The sequence below is a fragment of the Ruditapes philippinarum genome, unplaced genomic scaffold (assembly GCF_026571515.1).
Source record: "Ruditapes philippinarum isolate M1 unplaced genomic scaffold, ASM2657151v2 ctg11596_1_1_1_1, whole genome shotgun sequence".
Lineage (NCBI taxonomy): Eukaryota > Metazoa > Mollusca > Bivalvia > Venerida > Veneridae > Ruditapes > Ruditapes philippinarum.
Window position 1 is genome coordinate 7,683 of NW_026863878.1, and position 16,159 is coordinate 23,841.

The 16,159-nt window shown below is 34.5% G+C and overlaps 1 protein-coding gene across 1 annotated transcript; it reads right to left on the minus strand.

The window, feature by feature from the left end:
• Positions 1 to 7,003: 7,003 nt before the first annotated feature.
• Positions 7,004 to 15,734, minus strand: LOC132723633 (uncharacterized). The gene is made up of 2 exons (XM_060708397.1): positions 15,686 to 15,734; positions 7,004 to 7,341 (listed from the first exon to the last, which is right to left on the minus strand). The coding sequence occupies exons 1-2, from the start codon at positions 15,720 to 15,722 to the stop codon at positions 7,004 to 7,006; spliced, it is 375 nt and encodes a 124-aa protein (XP_060564380.1). The 5' UTR covers positions 15,723 to 15,734.
• Positions 15,735 to 16,159: the final 425 nt, after the last annotated feature.

Here is a 16,159-nt window from a genome sequence, read left to right on the forward strand (position 1 = left end):
AGAAATAAAGAAGTAACAGTAAAAATAGTATTTTTTAAGGAAAATTCTAAGTTCAAGGGGAGATAAATCTGAAAATATTGGTGCTAGAGTTATGAACCTTGTCACATAAGATGTGGTTGATGATAAGGAACATACATTTGAAGTTTGAAATTGATACCTTAAGAAACTAGAGGATGCTTTTGTAAAAAAGCGCATGTCTCCCCCACTGCACTGTGACCTTGACCTTTGACCTACTGACCCCAAAAACAATAAGGATCATCTGCTCTATAAGACCAATCATCCTATGAAGTTTGAGGGCTGTAGGTCAAAAGGAACTCTAGTTATCATCCGGAAACGAGAAATTGACCAACGGTCACTGTGACCTTGACCTTTGACCTACTGACCCCAAAAACAATAGGGATCATCTGCTCTATAAGACCAATCATCCTATGAAGTTTGAGGGCTGTAGGTCAAAAGGAACTCTAGTTATCATCCGGAAACGAGAAATTGACCAACGGTCACTGTGACCTTGACCTTTGAACTACTGACCCCAAAAACAATAGGGATCATCTGCTCAATAAGACCAATCATCCTATGAAGTTTGAGGGCTGTAGGTCTAAAGGAACTCTAGTTATCATCCGGAAACGAAAAATTGACCAACGGTCAGTGTGACCTTGACCTTTGACCTACTGACCCCAAAAACAATAGGGATCATCAGCTCTATAAGACCAATCATCCTATGAAGTTTGAGGGCTGTAGGTCAAAAGGAACTCTAGTTATCATCCGGAAACGAGAAATTGACCAACGGTCAGTGTGACCTTGACCTTTGACCTACTGACCCCAAAAACAATAGGGATCATCTGCTCTATAAGACCAATCATCCTATGAAGTTTGAGGGCTGTAGGTCAAAAGGAACTCTAGTTATCATCCGGAAACGAGAAATTGACCAACGGTCACTGTGACCTTGACCTTTGAACTACTGACCCCAAAAACAATAGGGATCATCTGCTCAATAAGACCAATCATCCTATGAAGTTTGAGGTCTGTAGGTCTAAAGGAACTCTAGTTATCATCCGGAAACGAAAAATTGACCAACGGTCAGTGTGACCTTGACCTTTGACCTACTGACCCCAAAAACAATAGGGATCATCAGCTCTATAAGACCAATCATCCTATGAAGTTTGAGGGCTGTAGGTCAAAAGGAACTCTAGTTATCGTCCGGAAACGAAGAATGGACGGACTGACGGACGGACGGACGGACTGACGGACTGACGGACGGACAGGGCAAAAACAATATGTCTCCCCCCGAGGTGGGGGAGACATAATGACAAAGTTATAGTGAAAAATATTTTACTGCACCAAAACTTTAATCTGAAATCTGGACGCGGACGCCGGGGCGAGTAGGACAGCTCTCCATATACTTCGTATAGTCGAGCTAAAAATTCGTTATAAACATTCCTGACATGCTATATGGCTGTCTATAAACGGTTGTGTGTAATATAACCGTTTATATGAGGACATGTGTGGCGCCGTTATATGTCACATCGTCGCTAATTGTTGCACTTGAACCATGCAACCACAGGAACTTGACATTCTATCAATTTTAACGATAATATCCAAAATATATAGTATAAATAAACTATAAAGGGGTATATTTTGGATATTATCGTTAAAATTGATAGAATGTCAAGTACCTGTGATGCAATCTGTCAAAAATCTTTATAACTTATATTAAAATATCCTCACATTTGTCACGTCGATTTTCATTTGATAATCACTATGTTTATATAATCTTATATTCACGGCTGCTGTTAATTTATGGATTAATTTTCATTTTGACTTAAACAATGGATTAACAAAGGAATATGTATTATAAATTAAATCATAACAGAAGGTTTTGGCAAGAGAAATACATTTCAATTTTGACGCATTTTGACAACATTTTAGAGCGACAATGTAAACTGTAATTTGATTGGTTATTCTAAAATAGAATACCAGAAAAGACTCGATATGACCATTGAGAAAAGCGCTTACAGACGTACCATAGGCGGCTAGCGTAACGATAAAAGCCGAAGCGTGCCGGTTTTTGGGTACTGTATAAAATATGACGAATGAATTTATTGTCTTTGTCGAATTTACATCGATCTCAAAAATGACCCAGGAGCTCACGAAATCCGCGTATTTCCGCGGAAAATCGGCAGCCCTGTATGATATGATTCATTCAAATATAGTTCTTTATGTAAACTTAAAGAGCTCTTACATATGTTTGATATGTGAGAAAAAGAAATATCATATTTATGTATGTTCATCATTTTTTATCAATAAGTGGATATAATTCTTATTTTCTGTGTATTTTAAATATGCAGTATGCTTACTTTTGTGCCAAACTGATAGTAACGAGAACTTTACGACACCCTCTGCGCATCCGTTAATAATTGGGCATTTTAACGGTTATTTGTTAATTACGAGAGCTTCGAGATAGCAGTGAAAACCTTAATGATAGGCCTACGACAGTCGTTATGCTAAAGATAGCTTCAAGATACTGACCCCAGGTCTTCAAATAAGCTTGCTATAAATGAAGATTGAATACAATTCTTGCTAGTCATTGTCTCCAAATCATTTTTCAATTTGTAGTTATGATGACCTTGACCCCAGAGGGTCCAAATGCAAACCCATCTGGGGTCTTCATATAAGTATGCTATACACCAAGTTTGATTACAATATTTCATTCCTAGCTGGAATTATCATCCTGAAACCATTTTTCTACTATATTAGTGCGCATGCTCGAAGTAAATGGTGGTTAAAAATTTTCAATTGTAAAAAATGGAATAAAATTGAGAAATAGAAGTGATTATAAATTGTTGAATTATTATTGGATACTATTTTTGTTGACTGTAAGTTGTTTCAAATTACTATGAAATATAATGAGTGAAACTCGTTCAAATTTAGAGAAAAAAAGAGCAAGAGAATCTCCGGGTGGGGTAAGTCCCCTATACAAACAATCAAAAATGGTTGATAGTGAAGATTGCAGTGTAAATGAACGTTTTGATAAAATCATGGAAGTACTTGCTGTTTTAAAAAAGGGGCAAGAGAGTCTCCAGAAGACATTTGATAGCAAAATTGATAAATTGAGGAAGGACGTATTAGCAACAATTGATGATAAAATAAAAGCAGTGAAAGTTGATTTTGACCTACAATTTGCCTGTTGGGACAAAAGATTTGCTGACTTAGAAGCTGAGCTGAATTCACTGAAATCTATTTCTGGCTTGAAGCAAGATAAAACGGTCAATAACTGTGAGCTCACGGTAATTGCTACTAATTTATCGTTGCGCCCAGGAAAACAACCGTTAGACGACGCGAAAGATTTGATCTCTGCTCTCGGTAGTGATATATCAAGCAAAGTGAAAATTACCGATGCGAGTCGATGCTCAGACAGGAATACCGGTAAACCCCCGTTATTGAAAATTGCTTTTGACAATCTCGAGCAAAAGATCGAGGTACTCCGTTCAAAGAAGAGATTAATGTCGAAGCCGGAATATAAGCGTGTGTATGTATACGGAAGTAAAACTCACACCGAACGTATACTTGAGCTGAATGCAAAAACTTTACTGTCGGAATTACCAAATGGTAATCAATTCCGAGTAACTGGAAATGGACGCATCGTTAAGAAAACGCCTGCTTCTGCCGATGGCGTTCCCATATCAAGAGGACCCGCTACACCGGTATAAGCCAACGCCCGGCTTATCGAACATTCCATATCTGTATCCCATTTAAATGTTGCTGGTTGGACTGAATCAAATCATGAACTTCGATCACAAATCTTATTGCATATGAAATCTGACATAATTTGTGTAAATGAAACTCATTTAAAAGCCACACAAACTATTGCTCTTGAAGGCTACCGATTTTATTCACATAACAGAATGTTAACTCATGTTAATGCACCCAAAGGCTCAGGGGGTGTCGGAATTTTCGTGAAAAACTGTTTGTTTGATGATTTTCGTGTTGATGTTATTGACAAATCATATGATGGAATATTGGGACTCTCGTTCACAGCAAAATCTACAAATTATAAAATTATCGTCTACTCCGTATACTTACCACCGGAAAACTCACCATGGGGACGTAACGCAACAGACTTTTACGCTCATTTGCTCGGACAAATTTATCTTTTATCTGATTGTGAAGCTATTTTCGTTTGTGGGGATAATAATTCAAGGATCGGCGAACTTCAGGACATAATTTCGGACATTGACGGTATACCATTGAGAAAGTGTATTGACAAGAGTGTTAATCAGCATGGACAGACGTTTGTAGATTTTCTGATTGACTCAAAGATGTGTGTTTTAAATGGCCGGTTTAATGAAGATAGAAACACTTTTACGTCAGGTTCAGTTCGCGGAAAATCTGTTGTTGACTACGTTTGTGTTCCACATGACTGCTTTAATGCTTGTGATAATTTTGAAGTTATTTCCCCTGCATCGATTCTTGATAAGCATAATCTTAAGAGTCTAATCGGAGAGCGTAGTAAATTACCGGATCACTACATTTTACGATTTACATATAATTATAGTACCGCTATAACAGACGAGACTAACAATCCCGCGAATCAGCAGTCACGACCACCATTTAATACACGGATATACAAGTTAAAACGAATTCCAGATGACTTTTTGTCTTCAAATTTGATTGCCCCTATACCAAAAGATATTACTAAAGATAAACGTATACCCTTGAATTACAGAGGAATAAGTTTACTCTCGGTGGTTAGCAAATTATATTCAGCTGTGTTAAATAATAGACTAAAGAAACATTTAGAAGATCAAGAGTTACTTGTTGATGAGCAGAACGGATTTCGTTCAAAACGGTCGTGTGAGGACCATGTTTATACCTCATGTACTATTATTAGAAATAGACTTTTAAGTAAACTTGATACATTTGGAACTTTTATTGATATAAAAAAGGCATTTGACTTTGTCAATAGGGATATTCTTTTGAATAAACTTTTGTCTAATAGTATAAATGGAAAATTTTATAACTCGATTAAGGCCATTTTGACAGATACATTGTCTTGTGTTAAGTTAAACGGTATGTTAACTGACTGGTTCCCGACTCTGTCTGGCGTGAAGCAAGGAGACAGCGGATCGCCAACAATCTTTGCTTACTTCATAAACGATCTAGCTGAAGGTTTAAAGACTCTTAACAAGGGTGTACAGTTTAATAACGATATACTTTGTTGTTTGTTTTATGCTGATGACATTTTATTGTTGTCTGAGAATGAACAAGATATGCAAGACATGTTAGATTATGTTCATACTGGTTATCAATAATGAAAAGTCAAAGGTTGTGCATTTCAGAAATAAGGGTAAAAATAGAAGTAATTTTCAATTTAGAATAGGCGATTGTTTTGTATTGTTTACGGATATGTATAAATATTTGGGTGTTAATTTACATGAGCACTTAGATTTTACTCAAACTGCCGAATTGTTGTCTAAATCTGGTGGCCGAGCACTTGGTGCAATTATTTCTAAAGTACATAATTATAAAGATGTTGGCTTTAAAACATTTACTAAAATGTACTATTCATGTGTTGTTCCTGTAACAGATTACTGTTCCTCAATATGGGGTTTTAAATATTATAACAAAATAGATATGACGCAAAACAGAGCAATAAGATATTTTATGGGTGTGCATAAATTTGCACCATTATTAGCAATAAATGGTGATATGGGTTGGATTTCCACTCAACATAGACGTTGGGTTAACATTTTACGATTTTGGAATCGACTTGTAAATATGCCGGACGATAGGCTTCCAAAAAAAATGTTCTCCTATGACTACAATTGTTTCGGAAAAACATGGTGCTATGATGTAAAGACTATATTGCAACAAATTCAAATGTCACATTACTATGAAAACAAGTTACCTGTAAATCTAAAAGATGTTGAAGATGCATTGTTTGTTAAATATAAAACGGATTGGTGTAATAATGTTAGAAATGTTGCCAAACTTAGAACATATATTGAATTTAAACAACATTATAATACTGAAAAGTATTTGCTTTCGTCATTAACTAAGATTGAACGGTCTCATTTATCCCAATTCCGATGTGGTATACTTCCATTAAAGATAGAAACGGGAAGATATGTCGGTTTAAATGTAAACGAAAGATTTTGTCATTTTTGTCCAGTTAATGTTGTAGAAGATGAGACTCATTTTCTTTTAAACTGTCTTAAATATAATGACTTACGAGAGAACCTTTTATCAAAATGTAAAGATAGAAATCCTGATTTTAAACATATGTCTGAAGTAAATAAGTTAGTATATGCTGTCAATTATTATTATGTGCATGTGGCTAAATTTATAGTTGAAGCTATGAACAGAAGAAGGATGTCTCTGTACAAAAATTAATTAAAAAATGTTGTAAATGTTGTAAATGTATTTGCTCTAATGATATGTACATGAATGACAACTGTATATGTATCGTATATGTGATTTGATACCGAAAGTAATTGGAAAAAAGTAAACTTGTATACTTCCTATTTCTCTTATAATGCAGATGTTATTATGTCCAAGAACATTTAAATCACTATTTGTTTGTGCATGTATATAATTAGTTAATATCTAAATTATGTTATAAATTGTATATTTTTGAAAATGATTAAATAATTAAGTGACTTGTAGGCCCAACGTGGCCGGGTGTTGTAAAAATAAAAATGTATCGTTATTATGTATGTACATAACACAATGTCACTATAATAAAATTTACTTATCTTATCTTATCTTATCTTTAGTAACAGTGACCTCGACCTTAACCCCAGAAGGCCCAAAAGCAATACCAAGCAGGGTTTCCACATATCAAGTTTGATTACAATAACTCATTCCAAAATCTAGTAATCGTCTGGAAACCATGAAGGAGACCTACCGACTGACTGACAGACAAGTTGACTCCTACTTTGTGGGGGTATAATAAATTCTTTCGTAACCATACAGAATATGAAGAAATTCATATTATTAAAAAAATCTACTTACGTGCATCCTCAACAATTAATGTAATTGTGTGATATCCCAATGCTGTATATGAACATTTATATACACCAGCATCACTTTTCTGTACTTTTGATAGAACCAGATCTCTCTTGTTAGTGGCAAATTTCAATCTACTGGCAGCTGGGGCAGCAGGATTTATTGCCTCTGATACATCACCTAGACTTGTGTAAATTAACAGGTTTGGTGGTCCTACCCATTCTGGTAACGAAAAAGTTCCAGTCAAAGAACACGACAGTGTTAAATCATTTTCTGCCGTTTCTGTTACATTTTCTGTTGTCTGTGCCTCAGAATGTTGAAACTGACATGCACTTACTGCAAAATATAACAAGAACATGTTTGTTAAACACAAATGCTCAAATTCTTGTCAGTAACAATATTTAAAACAAGAACCTATTGAACTGAATGATGCATTTGTAAGACATGGGAATAAAATAAGTATTACATCCTTCAAAAAGCAATCCTCCTATGAAGTTTGAATATTGTGGGCACAATGGAACTAAAATTATGCTCTGGAAACTGTTTTCAGTTTTGATGTAATAGCACCCTTAAACATTGACCTTGTGACCCCAAAAACAATAAGGGTGTTCTACCTAATATGGACAATCATCTTATGAAGTTTGAACACTGTGGGCCAAATGGAACTTCAGTTATGTTTAGAAACTTATTTCAGTTTAAAGTAATAGTGACCTTGACCTTTGACCTTGTGACCCAAAAAACAATAGGGATCTTCTACCTAATATGGACAATCATCCTATGTAGTTTGCATATTGTGGGCCTAATAGACCTTAAGTTATGCTCCGGAAACTGTTTTCAGTTTTAAAGTAATAGTGACCTTGACCGTGTGACCCAAAAATCAATAGGGGTCTTCTACCAAATATGGACAATCATCCTATGAAGTTTGAACACTGTGGGCCAAATAGAACTTAAGTTATGCTCTGGAAACTGTTTTCAGTTTTAAGTTAAATGTGACCTTGACCTTTGACCTTGTGACCCCAAAACCAATAGGGGTCTTCTACCCAATATGGACAATCATACTATGAAGTTTGAACACTGTGGGCCAAATGGAACTAAAGTTAAGCTCCGGAAACTGTTTTCAGTTTTAAGGTAATAGTGACCTTGACCTTTGACTTGTGACCCCAAAATCAATAGGGGTCTTCTACACAGTATGGACAATCATCCTATGAAGTTTAAATATTGTTGGCCAAATGGAACTTAAGTTATGCTCCAAAACCAAATTGCTAATGGATGGACGGACGGACATGTATTAACTTACAAAATGGTACTAATGTGACTTTTCCTTTGTTCTTTTTAGCCATTTTTAATCACACAAGGCTTAAAAAAAGACACACAAGTAAAATCGGAATGAATAGGATCAAAGAGAATTTACCCATTGTTCTCCAAGTCACACAAGTACCTCTGGGTTCATACGGACAGACAGATAGACAGACAGATGGACGGACACCAGGGGGTATAACATAATAAGGTATAAAATTCTTTCTGGCATATAAAAATGAACAAAGGGAAGTAACTCCAAAATTAGGCAAGGCAGAGTTATGTTTTTGTGCACTGCACATTTACACAATGGGATATATCTACCTACAAAGTCTCATGTTGATATCTCTTATAGTTTTAGAGTTATGTCCGGAAGAAAGTTCAAAGTATAAAAATGAACAAAGGGGAATAACATCAAAATTAGGCAAAGTAGAGTTATGGTTCTTGTGCACTGCACACCTACTCGATGAGATCTATCTACCCACACCTACTCAATGAGATCTACCTACCTACAAAGTTTAATGTTGATATCTATTATAGTTTTAGAGTTATGTCCCTGACAAAGTTCAAAGTATAAAAATGAACAAAGGGGAATAAATTCAAAATTAGACAAGGTAAAGTTTTGGTTCTTGTGCACTGCACACATACTCTATGAGATCTATCTACATACAAAGTTTCATGTTGATATCTCTTGTTGTGTCAGAGTTATGTCCTGGACAAGAATAACCGGATATCACACTGATAATTTCGATCTAGTTAAAAAACATTTCTTTATCATTAAATAATTTTTTTTGACATGAAGAAGTATAATTCATCTTAAAAAAAATAAAACAAAATTATAAATAGACGCTTGATTTTTTTTTTTTTTTTTTTTTCCATTCCCTGCAATTACTTTTTTCCTCCGGCCCATATCAACAAAACATATACATTACAAGCATAACATGGTGTAGTGCCAGTGTACTAAATAAATAGATCAAATACAATTCATAACTACTAGTATAAATGTATATAAAGTGACAGAAATAAACTTTTTTAACATATATGTATAGTATTTACCCACCAGAATGTGTAGATACATAAATAATTACATATTTAAACAATATCATTTAGCAACATTTTACATTCTTGAAAAGCACAATATGCAAACACAGCCAATCTCATTATAATATTTACATTTTTCGATGACATCAAATATGGAACTTATTAATATTAGGGGACAGATAGAATTTAGATGGGATATATTTCTCTCTAAAAGAGGTTAATCTGGGACATTTTAAAACAAAATGAAATGCAGTTTCAATTTCAGTATTACAAAGTTTGCATATTCTTTGATTTCTTTCAGTGTTAGAATACCTCCCTCTTTCTATTTCTAAGTCATTTGAAGAGGTCCTTAATTTACCCAATGCATTTCTAAATTTTTTAATTGTTACACAATCTAGATATACAATGTATTTCATGTTCAAAAGTTAACTTATAATTTGCATACAATGACAGTTTAGAACTATTTCCCACATCAGAATGCCAAGTTCGAAGATACTGATCCTTAAGTCTAAGAGTAAATTGATGAAGGAATAACTTTTCATTAGGTACACTCTGATCAAACCAAATTTGCCCAAATCCATTTCTCATAAGTAAATTTTTAACATATGTAACCCAGTTTTTTTGTCCATAGTTATCAAAACATTTCATCATATTGTACGCTTTTTTTACATATCTTTGTTCATCCATTTTCAAGATTCTACACCAATATTTAATAATAACTCTTTTAGCAGTTGTAATAAACATTGGATATCTGCCACAATCCCCCAAAATAGCTATATTAATTGTTTTTTTGACTAAGGCACATATATCTTTTACATGCATACTTTTGAATGGAATCAGTGATTTTTTGCTCACTTAGAGCACCCCAAATATCGCTCCCATATAACAAAATTGGACTGATTTTTGTATCAAATATTTCTGAAAATACATGTTGTGGAAATTGTCCATACTCATACAATTTATTTAGAATAGATATAAGAACTCGTTTAGCTGTGATACTTTGGTCCTGTGCCATATAAGGAAAAGACAGTTTGCTTGTGAAAGTGTTGCCTACATATGAAAACTTTGATACAGTTTCTAATCTGTTATCATAAAAAAAAACACTTTTCATGCATACTTATTCCCCCCCCTTTTTTAAAAACCATAACCTTTAATAAATAAAGGCTGTATGGGCAAAAGTGTAAAAATCTATTTTTAGCACAAGTGACCTTGACCCACTGATCCCTACCCCAATTAAAAGGATGAATACCATGCAAGTTATCTTCCTACCAAATATGAAATATATCTGTCAATAAATAAAGGCTGTATGAGCAAAAGTGGAAAAATCTATTTTTAGCACTGGTGACCTTGACCCAACTGACCACTAACGCCATCAAATTTCATGTTCCTAACAATTATAAATGACATATGTCTATAGAATATGGTTAATACACCTGTAAATAGAAATGTGTCCATAGGACACGGGTGCCCCCACCTCGCCACTGTTCTGTCAATCTTATGACTCTAGGTCAAATATTTTTTGAAAACTAAAAATCTTTTACTAAGTAAAGGGCAAGAACTTTACAAATACTGAATAAATCCACAAGCAAACCCCCAAGGTGCATAAGTACACATGCTGACCAACTTTCTTGTAAAGTTTCAGGCCTACCAGTGAAATACTTTTTGAGCTATGCATGAACAAAATGAAAATTGCAAATTTATACTACTGTAACTGTAAGTCAAGGGCAATAACTGTAACAAAACTGAAAAAATCCACATGCAAAGTCCAAGTGATGTGAATCATTATTCCTGTAATTTACTGATACTGATCATTATTCCTGTAAAGTTCATTAATTCTAACTCAAGCACTCAAGGAACAAATAACAACTTAATGAAACGGTTTTAACTAAGTCAAGGGAAATAACTCTACAAATACTGGATAAATCCACAAGCAAAACCCCAGGTGCAAAACTAAATATGCTGAGCAACCGTCCAGTAAGGTTTAATGACTCTAGGTCAAATCCTTTTTGAATTACATGCGACACAAGTTGAAAAGTGCAAAAATTTTATAAGTCAAGGGCAATAACTCTAAAAATACTAAATAAATCCAGACGAAAATACCCGGTGCACAACTACACATGCTGATCAATATTCCTGTACAGTTACATGCGACACAAGTTGAAAATTGCAAAATTTTACTAAGTCAAGGGCAATAACTCTAAAATACTCAATAAATCCACACGAAAATACCCAGGTGCACAACTACACATGCTGAGCAACATTCCTGTAAAGTTTTATGACTCTAGGTCAAATCCTTTTTGAGTTACATGCAACACAGGTTGAAAATTACAAAATTTTACTAAGTCAAGGGCAATAACTCTAAAAATACTAAAAATATCCAGATGAAAATACCCAGGTGCACAACTACACATGCTGATCAACATTCCTGTAAAGTTTCATGACTTTAGGTCAAATACTTTTTAGGGTTACGTGTGACACAAGTTGAAAATTGCAAAATTTTACTAAGTCAAGGGCAATAACTCTGAAAATACTAAAAATATCCAGACGAAAATACCCAGGTGCATAACTACACATGCTGATCAACATTCCTGTAAAGTTTCATGACTCTAGGTCAAATACTTTTTGAGTTACTTGCGACACAAAAGAGAATGGACGGATGGACAAACGGAAGGACGGACGGACAAGGGTAAACCTAAATGCCTGCCACTAAAGTGGGGGCACAAAAATGTAAAAATCTATTTTTAACATTGGTGACATTGACCTTGACTCAAATGACCCCTTACTATACCCAAAGAAGGAGGACCTCCCTTGGCATGTTTGTATTAAACATGAAAGACATCAACCAAACAAGATTGCATTTGAGAAAAATGCTATGCCACCGCATTAATACAACACTAAATGGTAGTGTAGGAACATATTTTTTTGTTTCTATACAATTTTGAAGATTGACATAATGCATAGATCCCTGACCTATCTAATTCTTATTATCAGATTAGCGGTTAAATCTGTTGTTAACTCAATAAAAGATCAGAGTAGGAATATATCAATGCACTCTAGTCTTGCGAATTTGGTGGTGAAGGTCATATTTCACACAGCCTTAATTTCATGACTACATCAAAGGACAACACAGTAAAACACTTTGTCAAAATCTAGGTCAGCTGAAATACATCTTAATCTGTGCACATGGTTCAAATTTCATAGCTGTACATCAAAGGACAAGAAAGTGGGTCACATCATCAAAATCTAGGTCACCTGATATCAAAGTTCAATTTTACAACTAAAACTGTGCACATGGTCAAAATTTCATTGCTGTACATCAAAGGACAAGACAGTAGGTCACTGTCCCCTTGGGCAAGGCAAAATTTTGGACCCAAGGGTTTAATTTAAAACAATCTTGAAACAGGTCCACCAAACAACATTTCAAGTCAAATATCTAAGCTGTAGCTTTCTCCCATTCAGAAAACATTTGTTTTATTTTCTGTTTTTACTATGTGTACATAATGAGAATCACTGACCTCGGGCAGGGCCAATTTTGACACCAGTGGAAAAATTTGAACAACATTGGTAGAGGACCTATAGATGATATTATATAGCAAACATCAAAGCTCTATGCCTTGTACCTTCAGATAAAAATATTTTTTATTTTTTACTATATGTACATAATGAAAATCAATGACCCCCGGGGCAGAACCAATTTTGACCCCAGGGCTTTAATTTGAACAATCTTGGTAAAGTTTCACTTAGCAAAGTCTCATGCCATATATTTAATTCAGAGAAGAAGATTTTTCAAGTTTTTACTTTATACATATAAGGAAAACTATCGCCTCTGGGGCAGGGCAATTTTAACACTAGGGACATAATTAAAACAACTTTAGTAGAGGACCCATAGATGATATTATATACCAAATATCAAAGCTTTAAGCCTTGTACCTTCAGGCAAAAAGATTTTTTAAAAATTTTTTACTATATGTACATAGTAAAAATCAATGACCCCTGGGGGTGGGGCCAATTTTGACCCCAGGGCTATAATTTGAACAGTCTTGCTAGAAGTTCACTTCACAATGTTTCATGCAAAATATCTAACCTCTAGCATTTGTCAATTGCTAGCAGAATTTTTTTTCAAGTTTTTACTTTAAATTTTTACTATATACATATAAAGAAAAGCAATGACCCCCGGGGCGGGGCCGATTTTGACCCCAGGGCTATAATTTGAACAATCTGGGTAGAGGTCTACCAGACAATGCCTTATGCAAAATATCTAAGCTCTAGGTCTTTTGGGTCTTTACAATAAGGTATTTTAAGTTTTTACTGTATGTACATATAGTGAAAATCAATAACCCCGGGGTGGGGCCGATTTTGACCCTAGGGCTATAATTTGAACAATCTTGGTAAGGGTCTACCAGATAATGCCTTATGCAAAATATCTAAGCTCTAGGCCTTTTGGGTCTTACAAGAAGGTATTTTAAGTTTTTACTATATGTACATATAGTGAAAATCAATGACCCCCGGGGCGGAGCCGATTTTGACCCCAGGGCTATAATTTGAACAATCTTGGTAGAGGTCTACCAGACAATGCCTTATGCAAAATATCTAAGCTCTAGGCCTTTTGGGTCTTTACAAGAAGAGTTTTTAAATTTATTCTTATAATTCCTTTTGGTTGCCATGGCAACCAGATTTCTGCATGGAATGAAATTCTTTGAACAACTTTGGAAGCCCTTCACCAAAGGATCAATCCTGCCAAGTTTGGTTGAAATTGGACCAGTGGTTTTTCTCAAGAAGATTTTTTAAGTTCACTATATAATCTATATAACACACACACACACAAACAAACACACACACACACACACACACACACACACAGGTGAATCGCTATATGCCACCGCATCGCAGATGCTGCGGTGGCATAAAAATAAAGGCTGTATGAGCAAAAATGTTTAAATTTATTTTCAAAACCAGTGACCTTGACCCTAGAGACCACTTTCTCCACAAAAAATAAGAGGACCATTAAAGGTATCAACCTACCAAATATGCAAGATATCATTAAATAAATTAAGCAATTAAGAGAAATTTACGATAAATCCAACTTGCCGGAAAAGGTTAACCAGACATGGCACTATTTTCAAAGTGAAAAAAGGGAAATATCTGGGAAATATGGATGACACAGTTATATAACTTGGCAATATCATGTACTTTTTTAAGTAAGTGTGGAAGTTATGAAGCCATTAGTATAGATAGAACTTAAGATATTTCCAACTTGCCGTTTTAGGTTAACCATTATTCATTTTCTAAGTGCTGAAAAGGGCAATAACTTGGTAAATATGGAAGCCATAGTTATGTTACTTGACCAGATCATGTACTTTGTATTGATTAGTAAGTGTGTAAACTAAGAAGCCATTGGTACAGGTAGAACTTAAGAAAAATCCAACTTGCCGTTCTAGGTTAACCTCGTACGGACAGATGACGGACGGTTCAATTCATATATGCCCGGGGGCATAAAAAGAAGGACAATTATTAAACACAATTCACTTTGGAAAACCATATTATTAATTTTAGTATGTTTGGTTAAATATAAAACATGCTGCGATTATCATGGCTTAACTTTCACAGGCGGTTCATACATTTTTCCAGAGATCAAGTTTGTTTAACATCAAAACATTTTAAAAGTTTGCATAAACCTTCAGCTGAAGACACATGTAGACACAAAATTGATTTCGGAGAAAATAGTATTATAGTATACTATACATAATTCAAATATGTTTGATTAAATTAAATATTATTTCGTACGCATGACCGTTGTTACTTCGGCGCATTATAATCCAACAGTGCACTATTCTTATTTCTAATACAAATCATACATTTCGGTAGTATAAAGTAGCTCCATCTGATTGCACTTTTATTGATAACCATTATTTAATTCAAATGCTTAGATTTGTTAAGATAATGTTGTTCTAATTAAGGAAAAAATAACACATCAATGATTGTCTATTTACTTGATGACATTTCTTATGGTTTCAGAGTCATGTTCCATACAAAGTTAAAAGTGAAAAACTGAACAAAGGGCAATAACTCCAAAATTAGGCAAGACAGAATTATGGTTCTTTTGTACGGCACCTGTAACCAATGAGATCTGTCTACTTATAAAGATTCATGTTGATATGTCTTATAGTTTCTGAGTTATGTACCGGAGCCGGACAAAGTTCAGTGTAAAAATGAACAAAGGTCAATACCTGAAGAAATTAAAAAGTTATAGAAAAAAAAATTTACTGCACAAAAACTTTGAGCTGAAATCTGGATGCCAATGTTAGAACAGTATAGTCAAGCAAAAAATTAGAATTATACTCACTTAGTACTAAGAATGATATCCACATTGCCACTGTCATATTGTAAATCACACCTACAAATAGTAAAAATGCACTATACAAGAAGGCCATAACTTGATAAGGGCCCTAAGTTGCTCACCAGAAACAACTGCTTTTCAGTGTTGGAAATTTTTTTTCCAATGACCTTGCTGAAAGGCAAGTCAAGTTCAGCTCAACTTTAACTTGCCCCTTTTGTAAAAACATTCACAATACTGATTGTTTGGTTTTTTCTCTTCAAAATAAACAATAGGGCCATCTTTTGTCACTAAGATGGCCCAAGTTCACTCATCTAACCCATCACTTCATTATTCGCTATATAAATTAAAATATTTTGCCCTCATATTTTGGAAAGGCTTTGTTAAAAATATCTACTTTAACTTGCCCTTTTTGTAAAAACTTTTACAATACTGATTGTTTGTTTTTTTTTTCTCTTCAAAATAAACAATATGGCCATTTTT

Coding starts and splice junctions, on each gene's coding strand:
- LOC132723633 (XM_060708397.1), bottom strand. CDS start 15,722: ATGACAGTGGCAATGTGGATATCATTCTTAGTACTAA. Junction 7,342..15,685: donor GATATCATTCTTAGTACTAA/GTGAGTATAATT, acceptor TATATTTTGCAG/TAAGTGCATGTCAGTTTCAA.